The 18850-nt window shown below is 44.2% G+C and overlaps 1 protein-coding gene across 1 annotated transcript in view; it reads left to right on the forward strand.

Annotated features, from left to right (window-relative positions):
• Window positions 1-2488: 2488 nt before the first annotated feature.
• Window positions 2489-18850, forward strand: part of LOC121866833 (ring-infected erythrocyte surface antigen-like) — a gene marked incomplete at its 3' end in the record, with an annotated part of 83553 nt that continues 67191 nt past the window's right edge. The window contains exon 1 of the mRNA XM_042366570.1: window positions 2489-2616. Coding sequence (XP_042222504.1) covers window positions 2489-2616 — 128 coding nt within the window. The remainder of the gene's footprint in view (window positions 2617-18850) is intronic.

An 18850-nucleotide genomic window follows, 5' to 3' on the forward strand; every position in this document is an offset into this window, starting at 1 on the left:
TTATGTTTTTATTTTTTTTAATATAAACTACCAGTACTGTCTTCATTCTTCTAGTTTATTTACATACTTTCTTTTACTTTCTTTTAATATTTCTTTCATTTCATTCTACTGTACTTTCTCTATATGTTCTTGTTGAAATATATTAACTTATGTTTATCATTATCCACCATTACTTTCTATTCCTCTATGTACTGCGTTCTTTAAAAACTCTCTCTCTCTCACTTAATACTTTCTCTCTGTTTTGACTTTCGTTTAAAATTTTTGGCTTTATTTATTACTTTGTTCATTACTTTTATCAATAATTTTCCTTTTAGATTATTGTCCAGAGGTTCATAAATATTTTTCTTTCATATTTCATCATTTCTTTCATTTTCTATTGTTGATTTCATTTCCTCCTCAACCTTGTAGTATATCATTTTTCCTCAGTTACCTTCACTTGTGTTTCTTTTGACCTGTTATCACGTTTCCTTTGTCTCTATACGTGTTGTGTTTTGTCTTCCGTGAATGTCTCTTTTATCTGGAGATTACGACAGACGAACACTCACCCGCCTTCTGCTTTTAGTGGCAATCCTCACAACCCGACCATGATAGAACACGTATATCAGCTACGCCAGACTTACGTTCGCTCACTCGTTTTTAGACTTAAAGTGGTGGTGTTTTTTCTATGGTACGACAGACTGGCGTTCGTTTCCCGTCGTGTACACCTGGAGTTTTTTGGGGTAATTGTTTAAAGGCTAATTCTGGGGTTCAAGGTGAGCACATACACACACACACACACACACAATGGTTGCCCCTTGTGTAATGAGGATGGCCGGCCCTAGGGCCACCTAGACGTGAATTTGTTTAAGGTGTAGAAGCTGTCGCCAACACAACAACCACACCCGAAGTTAACGAGCTGCATGACCCAGTGTTAAGGAATAGTCAGAGAAGACCGCGCAACTCGCCAACTGCACTGGCTAACCATTACCCAGGAATTCGATCCGCAAATCGATTAACATCCAGGTTCCCAATTACTGCTGGGTAGACAGAGGCAAATGGCGTAAAGACACTTGCCTATAGTTACACTCCCCGGGGATCGAACCCTGGTCCGCTCGCTTGCGAGGCGATCATGTTAACCATTACACCACAGGTCGCCACATACACACACACACACACCTACACCACCAACAACAAGAACAACAATAAAAACAACAGCAGCAGCAACAACAAGAACACCAATAACAACAACAGCAGCAGCAGGTACAACAACAACAACAACAACAACAACAACCTTAATTATACCTTGGGGGAAATTGTACGGTAAGGTAAGAAGACCGTGATGTGTGGGGTGGCAACAGTGGCGTGCAGTTGCCGGTGAGTGTATTATGTGGTTGTGGGCGTGAGCTGAGGTAGGTGGTCGACATCTTGTGACTGGCCTCCTAGCTGAGGTAGGTGGTCGACATCTTGTGACTGGCCTCCTAGCTGAGGTAGGTGGTCGACATCTTGTGACTGGCCTCCTAGCTGAGGTAGGTGGTCGACATCTTGTGACTGGCCTCCTAGCTGAGGTAGGTGGTCGACATCTTGTGACTGGCCTCCTAGCTGAGGTAGGTGGTCGACATCTTGTGACTGGCCTCTTATGCTCCTCTCTTTACGGCCTCTTCCTGTCCTCCACATCATTCTGCTCTCCGTCAAAGAATATTTGGCTCCCACACTATTCAAAATTTATATATTGTACAGGGTGAAGCAAAAGTCACTACATAAATGCACATTTACGTTCATACAAGGAAACTGAAGCATAACCGCATAATAATAGTAGTTTATGTTAACCATAAATGTGAACTGAACCTGATGTTATAGTGTTCTTCAATTTCAACATGAGTAAATATATTTAACTATATACAGCTACAGTTAAAAAAGGAGACGCAACAAGTCACTTTATAACTGCAAAGTAAGTTTTGCTCTACCCTGTAGCCTATGTACACACACACACACACACACACACACACACACACACACACACACACACACACACATATTTGCAACATCATATTTCTCTTCGATTTAAAAAGATGTTAAGTAGCTCGCTATATAACAAAACGACATTCTTACACATATGATTTTCTGCGTCTAATTCATCTTTTATTTCACATCTTTACACGAAACAGTGACCAAAAAGATGCAAAATTGCTGAGATAAAGGGGGAACTACTCTATTTTATTTTCCCCACACTGACTGTCGCAGGACGGAGCGGGAAGGACATAACTTAGATGTGTGAGGTAATAGACCCGTCCTCCCGGGGACCCAGGCCGGAGATAACGGGAGGCCGGAAGCTGCTGGAGGACGCTACCTCACCACCAGTAGGAGATAACGAGCTGGGACCGGTAGCTGACCAGTAGCAAGACCGGTTTCTGACCGGTAGTAAGGTCCGATAGTAGACCCTGCCAGCCCCGTAACAGCCGTGTAGGAGATAAGGACTAGACATATAGCAGAAGACTCTGTAGTGAGACACATGCATAGCAGACGTAGAGCGGAGTCCTACAGCCGACATATAGGCGACGTCCTCGTAAGTACAGCTGATGTACACCAGATACACGATAGAGACATTGTAAGCTATGAGCAGACGTACTTCAAACGTGGGTAATGGTAATGTACTACTGTACATAGTGGTGGTGATGTACTGTACATATTAATAGTGGTTGTTGTGATGGTGGTGGTGTACACAGTAGTACTGGTTATTGTGGTGGTGGTAGTGTTAGGAGTAATAGTGATGACGGGCCGTGTTGACAAGCTTCTAAAAACTACACAACAGTCCATACGCAGCAGACTTAAGAAAAGACATGTTTGAGACGTGTACCAGACGCGTAGCAGGAGCGTCGGGGGGATCAGGGGGTGATAAGTAGAGGATTGTGACTAGACCAGAAGACTAAACTATCGGTTATTGGAAAATGTGTCAGATACGAGGTGATAACTGAGTGTGTGGGAGAGACGAGAAGAAAGTGAGTGAGAGGAGGAGGAGGAAGGGAGAAAAAATAGGGGAGAAGGAGGAGGGGAGAACAAATTAGGGGAAGGTGAGAAGGAGGAAGAGGAGGAGAGGAAGAAAAATTAGGGGAAGGAGGGAAGGTGACGGAGGGGAACAAATTAGGGGAAGATGAGAAGGAGGAGGAAGAGGAGGAGGAAGGGGGAAAATATAAAGTGAATAGGAACAGGAAAAGGATGAGGAAAAGGGAGAACCATAACGACGATTAAAAGTACGAAGAAGGGAAAATGGGTGGAAGAGGAGAATGAGAAGAAGGAGGAAGAAGGAATACTTATTTGATACGAGGTGAAAATTAAATGTATGGGGGAGAGGAGAAGGAGGTGATTAAAAGGAGAGGAGGAAGAAGTAGGAAGGAAGGAGGAGGAAAGAGGGGGAGGTGGAAAAGAAGGAGGTGGAGTAAGAGGAAGAAGTGGGAGGAGAACAAAGACGAAGGAGAAGGAAAAAGAAAGAAAGAGGAGTAAGAGGGAGAGTAACAAAGAAGAAGGCGAGGAGAAGGAGGAAAAGAATAGCAGAGAGAGGAAGGAGAGGAGAAGGAGGAAGAGAATGATAGAGAGAGAAAGGAGAATGAAAGAGAAGGAGTAAATAAAGATGGAAAGCACACAGGGGAGAGGGAACTAAGCTACTGGTGGGATAAATAGGTGAGAGAGAGAGATGCCAAAAAGAGAGAGAGAGAGAGAGAGGGAAATAGAGAGGGAAAAGTGGTAAAGAAAAAGAGTGAGTGAGAGAGAGGAGAAAAGGCGAGAGATGGAATAATAGAGAAGTAGGAAAAGAAAGGAAAGAGAGTGGGGGAACAGAGAGAAATAGAGAGAGAAAAATTAAAAAAAAACATTCAATCTTTAATAATTCAAGAGGATTATACTCTCTCTCTCTCTCTCTCTCTCTCTCTCTCTCTCTCTCTCTCTCTAATCATCCAACATTGAATAAGGTAAAATCTGATTCGCTTCTCTAAATAACTAAACTAATTATTTATCGGTACAAGAGTTGACGATGAGTTGATAAGGTGACGATGAATTGACGATAAGTTGACGATGAATTGAAGATAAGTTGACTATGAGTTGACTGTGAGTTGATGATGAGTCGACGATAAGTTAACGATAAGTTGACGATGAATTGACGATAAGTTGACGATGAATTGACGATAAGTTAACGATAAGTTGACTATAAATTGACGATCAATTGACTATGAGTTGAAGATCAGTTGACTATGAGTTAATGATGAGTTGATAATGAGTTGACTATAGTTAATAATGATAGATTGTATAATGAATGATTCTGTCTCGTGTAAGGGCTGGGATAATGAAGGGGAGAGAAGAGAGAGAGAGATAAAGAGATAGAGAGGGAGGAGAAGGATAGAGGAGAAAATACATACATACATACATACATACATACATACATACATACATACATACATACATACATACATACATACATACATACATACATACATACATACAAACAAGAATAAAGAGAGAAAATAGAGAGACGAAAGAGACTAAGAGATAGAGAAAGAAAAAGAGACAGAGAAAGAAAGAAAAAAAACAGAGACGAGAGTAGAAAGAGAAAGATAGACAGTGAGAAAATAAAACACAGACAAGAGAAGATGGAGAAAGAGAAAAAAGAGACAAAAGAGAGATAAAAGAGAGAAAAGAGAGATAAAGACACAAAATGAAAGATAGGACAAAAAAAAAACTTAACTCTTGCCCCTTGAGATAAATTATTCAACTCCGTGATGCTGCAACCGGGTAAAAATTTAGACCATGGACCGCGGCGTTTTGGGGGAGGGGAGATTTAGCCGGTATGGAGAGAGAGGAAGTCGAGGAGCCGCCTGCAAGCGAAGGATTTAGGGAAGAGATAAAAGATATGATGTAGGAGGTGTGAAGGATAAGGGAAGAGAATAGAGAATTGGGAACGATTAGGTGGAGAGAGAGGATAAAACTGAAGGGGAAGGAATAGGGTGAGAGAGAGGAAAGAAGAGGTAGGGGCAGAGAGGTGAGACAAGGAGGGAGAAAGGGGGTAAGTGAGAGGTAGGTGAGTGGGAGAGAGGGTGAAAAAATCTGGAGGGTGAGAGGGAGAGTGTTTGAGAGGGCAAAGTCGCATATAATGGAGCAGAAGGAGGACACACACACACACACACACACACACACACACACACACACACACACACACACACACACACACATCAACAACCATCAAGACCATAGTTATGCATCAACCTCTCCTCCGACATTGTCCACCTCCTTCCATTACTCTAGGTCCGAACACACTCCAGGTTGTAGATTCCACGAAGCTCCCTCGGCGTCACCATAGACAACAAACTAAATTGGAAACCACAAGTCAGTGAGGTTGTCAAACCTCCAGTTCCGTCTCCACCTCCTCCATGACTCAAGTCCTCAGGTTCCTGCAGAGCTCCTCAGTGTTTACACAACATTCATACTTCCCAAGCTCACCTATGCCTCCCCACGGTCTTCCTCTAAATGCCACAAACGTAAACACCTAGAAAAAGTGCAAAGAGGGCATGCAAGATTATTCTCTCCTTCCTACTCCCACATATCAAGAAGCGCTCAACACACTGACCCTTTCGACTCTCACAGCCATCACCACGACCTCATCTGCAAATTTGGTAAGCTTCTACCATCCCCGACACCGGCTCCTACACCACCTGAGATCCTTGTCCGAGAATGCTGTTCGACACCACAACCGCATCCAGCCCACGTGCAGGAAGATCGCTATAAAACAGCCCAGTCCAACCATTGTAAAATTATCAATAACTTTAATAAACCAGGTATTCACTCCCAGTAAACACTACTCCTTGCACTGTCACTATGTTGAAATGAACTGTAGTTTGAGTTTTCTATCTAGTCATTATATGTCTTTTGTATCACTTATGTTACTTGTATATTATTTGTAATTCGTAACCCATTCCCAAATATAACTGTATATTTTCAGCCTTCTGCTAAGCTCTTCAATAAACCGTTAATTTTATTACACACACACACACACACACACCCACACACACACACACACACACACACACACACACACACACACACACACAAGGTTTGTGATTCCCTTCACTACCTAATGGATTAAGGACACGAACAACCTTACCCGTCTATTGTGTTGCAACACTCTCTCTCTCTCTCTCTCTCTCTCTCTCTCTCTCTCTCTCTCTCTCTCTCTCTCTCTCTCTCTCTTTCTACCGTTTCTCTTTTTCTCTTCCTTCTTCTTCTCTCATCTGCTTCTTTTAGTTCCTTCCTTTCCTCTCTAATCCTTCTTTCTTTTCCTCCTCTCTCCTTTCTTCCTCTCCTTCCCTATTACCCTCTCCATCCATTCCCCTCCCTCCCTCCTCTCCCTGCCTCCCTCCCTTTCTCTTCCCCATTCCATTCCTCCGTTCCTCGTCGTCACCTCATTCCTCCATCCTTCCCTTCCTCCCTCCCCTCCTGCTCACGCCACACACAATGGTTCACGTTCGGGTTAATTTGCCTTTTATACATCTCTCTATGGGAAGAAGGGGTGATATTTCCATCTCATTTGCATATCATGTTTTTTTTTGTCCATACACGAGAATTTATATTATAAGTGGTGCGGTGGGAGAACCTGCTGATGGTGGTGGTGTTTTCCTTGAGTGATGAGACGTGGTGGTTGTTGTTTTTTTTATTGGCTGGTGTTTGTATATGAGATTAAAACTCGAATACTGATTGGTTGATTATTATTATTTGACGTCTCAGTAGAGATGGTATTGATTGGTTTAGTGTATTTTATGGATTCGACGCGGATGCATGATAGGTGAGTTGGTTTTGACGTCAGTGAAGAGGGTTGTTTATTGATGCATTAAGTTATATGACGTCATGAATGAGTATTGTATGTTTGTACTACTGTTCTATAAATTTAACACTGATGGGCAATATTTCTGACGTAAGAGAGGTGTTCAGGGTGATAATTGGCTTGTTGTACTATGACGTCACAAACAAACGCCAATTAGCGGCGTTGTTTTTATTCTATAAGTTAATGCTTGTAACTGATTGGTTTATTGAAATATATGATTCGAAAAATTTCATGATTTAAAGATTCGGATCTCCAGGTCTTAAAGATTAAGAAATGAATTGAATATAATATTTTTAACCCTTTCCACCAAAAATGATTCGAAACAGCTGTCGATTTAAGGAACGGTAATTAATGCATTCGAAAAATCTCAAAAAGGTTCGAGGGTTCACAGGTGATTCGGATATGAAGTATGTGTTTTGTTCACGTCCTTAGTCACGTCTTCACCTCTCACTTCTCTACCTAGACTCTCACGTAGATTCACTTAACATAGAAAATTTAACCATAATTAAGATTAACACTATAAAAAAATATCGTGTTAACTACTATCAACCAAGTGCGATGTTAGTTAGTGTAATAAGGTTTGAGGCAAATTGGAAACCAACACATACTGAGTTTACCCAATGTGGTGTGTAATTGTGTGATCTAAATGGACTTGCGTGTAATGGGGAAGTAAACCTGGAATGTTAGTTTAGGTATTGAATAAACCATTATGGTAATTTAATCTGAAGGCATAATAAAGTACAAACATTCTAAATTAAACAAGTACAAGGACATTAATCGTGTGCTGTACGTGATTAAGCAGGTGTTGCAAGGTCATGTTTCAAGGTCAGATCAATAATATACTTTACAAGGTCATTGGAAAGAATATCCCAATTTTGACACAACACGAGGTACAGTAGTGTGAGCACATGACACAACACGAGGTACAGTAGTGTGAGCACATGACACAACACGAGGTACAGTAGTGTGAGCAAATGACACAACATGACGTACAGTGTGAACACATGACACAACACGAGGTACAGTAGTGAGCACATGACCAACACGAGGTACAGTGTGTGAGCACATGACACAACACGAGGTACAGTAGTGTGAACACATGACACAACACAAGGTACAGTAGTGTGAGCACATGACACAACACGAGGCAGTAGTGTGAGCACATGACACAACACGAGGTAGTAGTGTGAGCACATGACACAACACGAGGTACAGTAGTGTGAGCACATGACACAACACAAGCGTAGTGTGAGCACATGACACAACACGAGGTACAGTAGTGTGAGCACATGACACAACACGAGGTACAGTAGTGTGAGCACATGACACAACACGAGGTACAGGTGACACATGACACAACACAAGGTACAGTAGTGTGAGCACATGACACAACACAAGGTACAGTAGTGTGAACATGACACAACACGAGGTACAGTAGTGTGAGCACATGACACAACACGAGGTACAGTAGTGTGAGCACATGACACAACACGAGGTACAGTAGGAGCACATGACACAACACGAGGTACAGTAGTGTGAGTACACAGAGGTGAGCACATGACACAACACAGGGTGGTAGTGTGAGCACATGACACAACACAAGGTACAGTAGTGTGAACACATGACACAACACGAGGTACAGTAGTGTGAGCACATGACACAACACGAGGTACAGTAGTGTGAGCACATGACACAACACGAGGTACAGTAGTGTGAGCACATGACACAACATATGGTACAGTAGTGTGAGCACATGACACAACACAAGGTACAGTAGTGTGAACACATGACACAACACGAGGTACAGTAGTGTGAGCACATGACACAACACGAGGTACAGTAGTGTGAGCACATGACACAACACGAGGTACAGTAGTGTGAGCACATGACACAACACAGAGGTACAGTAGTGTGAGCACATGACACAACACGAGGTACAGTAGTGAACACATGACACAACATGAGCAGAGAGCACATGACACAACACGAGGTACAGTAGTGTTAGCACATGACACAACACGAGGTACAGTAGTGTGAGCACATGACACAACACGAGGTACAGTAGTGTGAGCACATGACACAACACGAGGTACAGTAGTGTGAGCACATGACACAACACGAGGTACAGTAGTGTGAGCACATGACACAACACGAGGTACAGTAGTGTGAGCACATGACACAACACGAGGTACAGTAGTGTGAGCACATGACACAACACGAGCATGGTAGTGTGAGCACATGACACAACACAAGGTACAGTAGTGTGAGCACATGACACAACACGAGGTACAGTAGCACATGACACAACACGAGGTACAGTAGTGTGAGCACATGACACAACACGAGGTACAGTAGTGTGAGCACATGACACAACACGAGGTACAGTAGTGTGAGCACATGACACAACACGAGGTACAGTAGTGTGAGCACATGACACAACACGAGGAGAGGTGGTGGTGTAGTGCTATACTGAGGTAGTGACCTTAAACCATCACACCTAGGTGTTAATGTACCTGAGGATGTAAAACCTTTGTGGGTTAAGGTTACTCCCACCTCCCACCCCCACCAGCTTGCCTCCCTCATTGTTTGTGTGGCTTATCACCCCTAGGGCTCACCTACCGCAAATGTACTGGTTACTCATATAATAGACACTGCTGACTCCCTGAGATCCAGATTTCCATGTGCTAAGCTAGTAATATGCGGTGACTTTAATGAGTTAGACATCAGCAACATCACCCAACACCTCCACTTTGCACAAATAGTTGACTTTCCCACACATGGCAATGCCACCCTGGACCTCATCGTGACTGATCTCGGCAACCACTACCTCCCCCCCCCCCAGCCGCTGTCTCCCATGGGGCAGAGCACCCACCTGACTCTACTGTGGTCACCTTCACCTACCATCTCACGACCGCCAGTTGTCACCAGGAATTACCGACCTACCCCTGACTCTGCCATGCAGCGTTTAGGACAATGGGTGACCCAGTATCCCTGGACTAAAGTGATCAAGGTAGACGATGTGCAGAACAAGTGGGATAATTTCCTGGACACTATCACCAAAGCCTCCCACCACTTCTTTCCATTCAAGACACTGAGGATCCACCCCGATGATATCCCGTGGATTACACCCCGTATCAAAAGACTAATTGAGCAGCACAACAAGGCAAACTACACCAACAACCGCCTGTACAAAAGTCTACGTAACCAAGTCATCAGGGAAATCAAGTCAGCCAAGAAGTCTTATTATCCCAGGAAAGTACACAGCCTCAAGGAAGTCGGCAACGGTCAGTGGTACTCTAAGGCAAAATATCTCTGTGGTCTTAACCGTCAGTCTTCCACATTTCCTTTTATCTCTCATTTACCAAGTGAAGAGGCAGCTGAGATAATTAATTACCACTTTGCAACCATATGTCATACCCTACCCAGTCTTGACCTCACTCTCCGCCCGGCTTACTTACCTTCCCCCTCACCCCCTCCCAGTGTTTAACCATTTGAAATTGCCAACAAACTCCTGAAATTTAAATCCAAATGATCTATAACCCCATTTGACCTCTCAATCAAAATTTACAATGAGTTTGCAGTCGAACTTGCCACCCCCCTCTGTTTCAATATTAATGCATCTCGCAGACAAAGCAAATGCCTCAATGAATGGAAAACTGCATAAGTCACCCCCTATCCCCAAAGTCCCCACCCCACAGTCCCCTAGTGACCACAGGCCAGTTGCCATTACCCCCATACCCAGTCTACTCTGTGAAGACTTTGTTTTTATCAGTCAATTGATCCACAGCAATTTGGCAATATGAGGACCTCCTCTACATTACACTGCTTAGTTAGTTTCCTGGATTTTCTGCACAAAAACCTGGAGAAAGGTAAGATATCACTGGCCGTTGCCTTTGTTGACTTCAGAAAGGCTTTTGACCGTGTTGATCACTGCACTGTTATCAAAAGGCCATTGCACTAGGGCTGCCCACCAACCTGATTTCCTGAGTGAGCGTCGTCAGGCAGTGAGGTACCAGGGTTCTCTCTCCACATTCCAACACCTCACCTGCGGTGTTCCCCAGGGGACCAAAATGGGACCACTGTGCTTCCTAATCCTGATTAACGACGCTCTATCAGACACTCCTCACAGGTGGAGGTACGTGGATGACTGCACTGAAGGGGTTACAGTGGACAACACCTCACCGGACTACTCATAGCTACAAGGCACCCTGGACAAGCTACAGGCATGGACTTCTGAGAAAAAGGTCACCATCAATCACACCAAAGCCGTAGTCATGCACATCAACACCGCCACCACTCCAGTGCAAGCTCCAGCAGTTACAGTGGGTGCCCATCCTCTCCAGTCAGTGCAGTCTGCCAAACTCCTGGGAGTAACTATAGACCACAAACTGGACTGGCAGGCCCATGTAAACAACACTATCAAGGCAGCCTCGTACTCTACATGCTACGACGACTCAGGTCACTTGGGGCACCCACGCCAGAGCTGAGGACCATCAACAACGTATTTATACTCCCCAAAATAACGTATGCGTCACCAGCCTGGTCGTCTTCTCTCAACTTTACCCAAGAATGTCAGCTAGAGAAGGTACAGAAAAGGGCCTGCAGAATCATGCTCGGCGCAGACTACTCCGGCTACAACAACGCTCTCTCCACCCTGGAAATCCCATCCCTCAGTGACCTCCACCACCACGCACTAGCAGGGTTTGGTAGTGGACTACTGCACCATCCTCGTCATCGCCACTTACTACCACCTGCAGTACCCCGCCCACCTCGTGCAGTCCGCCACTACAACAAAATTCATCTAATAAGAGCCCGCACTGATAGATATAAGAATAGCACTATCCCATCTACTGTTAAAATTATAAATAGCTCCTGATTTATGTACTGTACAGCCCTGTAAATGTATTGAACATATATTATTATGTCTAAATCGCATGTAAGTTTGTATATTTTCAGCCCCCGGCTGCAACTCTATTAATAAACAGTTTATTATTATTATTACAGTTATTATTATTATTGCACACACACACACACACACACACACACACATAAATTTGCATATGCTGAAAACCACAAAGGAAAAGAAAACCCGAAATTCTCAAGAGCTTTCATGTATTTCACATCTTCAGGAATGAACAGAGGCTGTTCATCCTTGAAGATGTGAAAAACATGAAAGCACTTGAGAATTTTGTGTTTTCATTTGTCTTTGTGTTTTTTAGCATATACCTAGATCACGCGCACCTGCAAAGATATATATATATATATATATATATAAATACATAAATACCTTTGCACTTTCTCTCTCGTAAAAGTCCTGAGTACACCTGTTCTCTCTTTTCCTTAGCTATCACCGTCGTAAAACGTTTCTCGAAAGCTCTAAGGAAACCAAGAACATAAAAACGTCAAACGTATTTGCCAACGTTTAGCCCAAGCAAGAGGCCGAGGAAACAAATCCTTCCTTATTTTTCTTTACCAGGCAAATGGTGAAGAAGATATTCAGGGAAAATTGTCGTCAATCGTGAGACGGATTGAGAGTTTGTTGGGGTAGTATGTGGTGGTAAAGAGAGAGAGAGAGAGAGAGAGAGAGAGAGAGAGAGAGAGAGAGAGAGAAGGACAGAGAGAGGTGGAGGGGAATACAGAGAGAGGGAAAGAGAGAGAAGGGAGGAATTGAGGAGAAAGAGAGATACAGATCAAGAGAGAGAGAGAGAGAGAGAGAGGGGGGTTTACCTGCTCTACCTGAGTTATAATGTCACCTGCTAAGAGACTACACGAAATAGTTCACATTTAATAAACTCTGGCAACTCAACAAGACAGGGTTTGGTATTTCTTGTTTTCAATTTTTATATTTTTCTGCAACGAATTTACAAGAATTTTACAGCAAGTTTTCATAATGTTGGTAGTTCATTAAATTATTGAATGCTTGTGTGTATCAAATTTATGTTGAGGTGTGTGTGTGTGTGTGTGTGTGTGTGTGTGTGTGTGTGTGTGTGTGTGTATTATTCAACCTTATCGCTATTTGCTTCGTGACTTTAGAAACAAAAAGTAAAAAAACTCCCCAGATATTACCTCTTGCTGTTATTGATGTGAGTTGTTCCAATAATGCAATAAGCTACGGTGACTTATTGCACAGACACACAAACTTATTGCCACTATTTTGTATGAATCAATATTGTATGTTTGTATGTATGTATGTTTGTATATATGTATGAATGGATGGATGGATGTAAATAGCGATCCGGATGAATAATTTACACACACACACACAAATATATATATATATAAATTTGTTTCATTGTTTATAGAAATAACAAATTCTTCTTGGGAAACAATTAAGAGGCGTGAATGTTGACGTTAAGATGTAATAATAATAAAATAATAATAATAAACGGTTTATTTATAGAGTTGCAGTCGGTGGCTGAAAATATACAGACTTACATTTAATTTAGACATAATGATATAATATGCATTGAATACATTTACAGGGCTGTGCAGTACATAAATCAGGAGTTGTTTATTATTTTAACAATAGATGGGATGGTGCTGTTCTTATATCTATCGGTGCGGGCTCTTATGGGCTGAATTTTGTTGTAGTGGCGGACTGCGCGAGTTGGTTGGGGGGGGCTGCAGGTGGCAGGAGGTGGCGATGGCGAGGGTGGTGCAGTAGTTCACGGCCAAACCTTTCCAGTGCTTGGTGGTGAACATACATTTACGGGAAATTTGATTATTTAAAGTAGTGTCTCTCTCTCTCTCTCTCTCTCTCTCTCTCTCTCTCTCTCTCTCTCTCTCTCTCTCTCTCTCTCTCAGCTATAATAAACAATCTGCCTAGTAATTTGAGGCTGACCCATAACTATCGCCAGCTCTGGGTAGTACGTCAAAACCGATACCATTAAACCCTCACCCCCGTCACCGGTACAAGTATACATCCTTCCCGGTACTGTAAACACGACCTGTTATGACGACCACCAACCATAAGCCATCAGCCATAAGCCCTTAAGCCAGCAAATGACAATCACCAACCATAAGCTAGTCAATCTTTTATGGCTATCATCACATATAAGCCATCAGCCATGAACCAGCCAATCTTTTATGAATATTACTAACCATAAGCCATCAGCCATCTCCCACCTCCGGAACTAGATGATAGGTGGAGCCGAAACTATCGAGGCAATATTATAAGAAAAAAAGAAGACCTCATAAGTTGAAAGGATCTTATAGACCAGACCCTTGAGGATGGACCTGGGCGATATTTATGGCTGGAGTCATCAGAAAGAGGATAGGGGAGTGATAGAGAGGAGTGGGGAGTATGGGGAAGGTCGGGGAGAGGTGGGGAAGGATGGGGAGTTGGTGTGGGGCGGGATTGGGGAGGATTGGGAGAGGTGGGGAGGGTGGAGAAGGGTAGGGAGGGTATGGGGAAGGATGGGAGGGGTGTGGGGCGGGGTTGGGGGGGATTAGGAGGTGGGAGGGGTGGAGATGGTGGAGAAGGGTAGGGAGGGATGGGGAGGGGCGTGGAGATGGTGGAGAGGAGTAGGGAAGTATGGGGAGGGATGTGGAAGGGTGGGGGAGGAGTGGGGGTAAGATGGGGAAGAGTAGGGAGGCACTTGACCTATACCTCGGCACTTGGCTCTGGCACTTGGCCTTGACCTTGGCACCACCACAAAGAGAGATATTCATGGATTACTAAAGACCTTCCTAGACTCACACACACACACACACACACACACACACACACACACACACACACACACACACACACACACACACACACACGAACGGAAGCCATGAAAGAAAAAAAATGACAGATCAACAAACAAAGCAGATAAACTATAATGCAAACATAAATACAAAGCAAAAATCAGTCTAATTAATATAAAAAAGACAAAGATAAAAAACCAACAAACAGACAAGTGAAGGGAGGCGATTGCTTTATCCCTCCTGCTGATGCCAACATAATTTACTCTTTAAGATTACGAACGTCATCAACTTCCCCCCGAAAAAAAATAATAATATATATAAAATAGATAAAGTATAGTACAGCACGTCATGTTAATTCTCTAGTAAGACTCACGACACATCTGGCACAAATCCCCTCCCCTCTTATCCTCCTTCCCATTTCCCCTTCCCTCTCCCCCTCCTCACTCCCCCTTAGTTCCATCTCTCCCTTCCCATCCCCCCTTCCTCTCCCTCTTCCCCTTACGGATCTTATATTTTGTATTTTTTTTTTACACAGGATGAACAATTGTATAGCCTCATTGTATACTTCAGGAGACACGAAAAATGACGAGAATGCATTTAGCAAAACAGGAACGAGCACTTGACAAGAGTTTCTGGAGAGTGGAAAAACTGATATGGATAAGAATACTATTGGAGGACAAATTGCGACTAATAACAATCAAATACATTTTTTATTGGGTACTGATATACCTACTCTTAGCCTGACTGGTTATAGCTAAGAGTAGAAGATAGAATTTACCTGATAGAAGCGAGAGGTCACCTTAGATCAAACTGTATTAGGTTGAGGTTATGGGATTGTTGATACGAAAAAAGAGCTTCGAAAATATCAGGGAAAAAAAAAAGAATTACCGAAATAAATTAAAATATTATCGAATAAAATACTATATTAAGTGTATAGAAAAATACCAAATTTATAACAAAAAATGTACGAAAATTCTGAAAAAAAAGTTTTGTAGTTAGTTTACGATAAGCTTATTTATTACTCGTGTTCAAAGATTGTGTGTAGAGTTTACCACTTGTTGTGTTTATATATTTCAACGCCGAGAGAGAGAGAGAGAGAGAGAGAGAGAGAGAGAGAGAGAGAGAGTACAATTAACATTCATCAAGCAGCAATTCTTCACATAGATCAATACGCATTACTGCCCTCATCTGTGTGTGTCATCTACCATGTAATGCAAGTAATTAAACATATATTTTGTTTACAAGTTCACGTTGGCATATGTAATCTCAACACATACACGCCTCATCACCTTTGCTTAACTGGACACACACACACACACACACACACACACACACACACACACACACACACACACACACACACACACACACACACACCTCCACCACCGCCATTATTATCACCTCTAGACTACCACTACTACTAGTCTACTATTACAAATACAACCACCACTCCAACAACTACCACTATCACTACAACTACTACTCCTGCCAACCTCATAGATCACCACCACTTAACACTCCTCGCCACCAATTACCAACACACTATTACTTATACCATACCACCACTTATTGCTACCACCGTTACTAGCGCTCACCACCCTACCACTCACAACCGCCAACCACTCACCACTACAACTGTCATCACCACTCACCGCCACCACTGTCATCACCACCGCCACCACTGTTATCACCACTTACCATCACCACCACCGGTAGTCATCGCCATCACTATCACCACCAGCTTTCGAGCCGCACCATCCACACACCACCAACCACACACCACCACCCACACACATCTACCCAGACACCACCAATCACACACATCTACCCACACACACCACCCCACACCACCACCACACACCACCACCCACACACCAACCCACACACCACCACCCACACACCACCCCCCACACCACCACCACACACCACCACCCACACACCCACCCACACACCACCACCCACACACCACCACCCACACACCACCACCCACACACCACAACCCACACACCACCACCCACACACCACCCCACACCCATACCCACACACCACCACCCACACACCACAACCCACACACCACCACCCACACACCGCCACCACACCACCATCCACACACCACCAACCACACACCACCACCCACACACATCTACCCAGACACCACCAATCACACACATCTACCCACACACCCACCACACACACCACAAGCCACACACCACCCCCAGCACACCACCACCCACACACAACCCCACACACCACCCCAGCACACACACCCACACACACACCACCACACCACCCACACACACACCACCACACCACCCACACACCCCACCCATACACCACCACCACACACCATTACCCACCACACACCCACACACCACACCCACACACCACCACCCACACACACACCACACACACCACCACCCACACACCACCACCCACACACCACCCCACACACCACCACCCACACACACACCACACACCACCACACCACCACCCCACACACCACACCACACCATCACCCACACCACCACCCACACACCACCACCCACATACCACAACCCACACATCACCCCCACACACCACCCCACACACCATTACCCACCACACACAACCCACACACACACAACCCACACACCACCCCAACACACCACCACCCACACACCACCACCCACACACCATACCCACACACCACAACCCACACACCACAACCCACACACCACCCCAACATACCACCACCCACACACCACACACCACCCATCACACACCACCATACCACCACCCACACACCACCACCCACACACCATACCCACACCACAACCACACACACCACAACCCACACACCACCAACACCACACCCACACACACCCCCACACACTACCCACACACCACCACACCCACACACCACACCCAGAACCCTCATATACGCTTTCGGTAAATTCCAGGCCAGTGTAATTATAGACAAGTTGGGTTGACGTGACTATGATCGCCTCACTGAAGGTCTGACTACAGCGTATATATATATATATATATATATATATATATATATATATATATATATATATATATATATATATATATATATATATATATATATATATATATCTGAAGGGCTTAATCTCGTAAACGTTGCCTAATTCGCATACTGACGTCTTTTTTACCCTTGGGATATGTGTGTGTGTGGGGGACTAAATGTCTCTATGTGGGCGAACATGTATGTGTGATTGACTTGTGTATACAGATAATAAAGCACATGTAGATATTCGTCTCAGGTATACATACTTTCTCCTTGTACGACCGACAATCCGTTTGTGTTTGTGTATGAGTGTGTGTGTGTGTGTGTGTGTGTGTATGTGTGTATGTGTGTGTGTGTGTGTGTGTGTGTGCCATTAAACAGATGAAAAATAACAAAGCCTCAGGGCCTGATGGAATCCCAGCCGAGGTGAACAAAACAGGAGGACCTCTGCTTACTAGCCGTCTCCACTCTCTCCTGGATAATATATGGGAAAAGGAAGAAATCCCCCAAACTCTTATAGACGCCTCCATAGTCAAAATCTATAAGAACAAGGGAGACTGGTCAGACTGTAGCAACTACAGTGGGATCTCGCTGCTGTCCGTAACTGGCAAGATTATCGCCCGAGTCCTCCTAAACAGACCACTACCTGAGGCAGAAAAATTCCTCCCAGAATCTCTTTGTGGCTTTAGACTATCACGTGGCACCATTGACATGATCTTTGCTGTCCGCCAGATACAGGAAAATTGCACAGACTAGCGTCGTGACCTGTACATGGCATTTATGGATCAATCCAATACTTTCGACGTGGTCACAGGGAAGACCTCTGGCGGACCCTCATCCGGTTTGGCTGCCCACCAAAATTGATCGCCAATGTGAGGCAACTCCACGACGGCATGAACGGCAGTGTCCTGCACAATGGGTCCCAGTCTGAGATCTTCCCCATCCAAACAGGGGTAAAACAAGGATGTGTACTGACGCCAATTCCCTTTTCCATTTTCTTGGCTGCCTCCCTCACTCGTACCAGCGCCAACTTAGCCGGCGGGGTGGACATAGAGTACCGGATGAAGGATCTTTCCAAAATAAGGCGACTCCAGGCAGGAACAAAGGTGTCGGAAGCTTCCATTACTGAACTTTAGTATGCAGACGACCTCACCCTTGTCGCTCACACTGAACGCGACCTACAGGAGATTCTGAACTCCTATTAAGATGCGTATGCACAATTCGACCTTGAGGTGCATGTGCGTAAGGCTCAGATTCTCTTTCAGCCTGCCCCTAGTTCAGCCACACCTCCACCATCCATCCAGCTA

This window comes from Homarus americanus, unplaced genomic scaffold, assembly GCF_018991925.1.
Source record: "Homarus americanus isolate GMGI-L3 unplaced genomic scaffold, GMGI_Hamer_2.0 scaffold40343, whole genome shotgun sequence".
NCBI lineage: Eukaryota > Metazoa > Arthropoda > Malacostraca > Decapoda > Nephropidae > Homarus > Homarus americanus.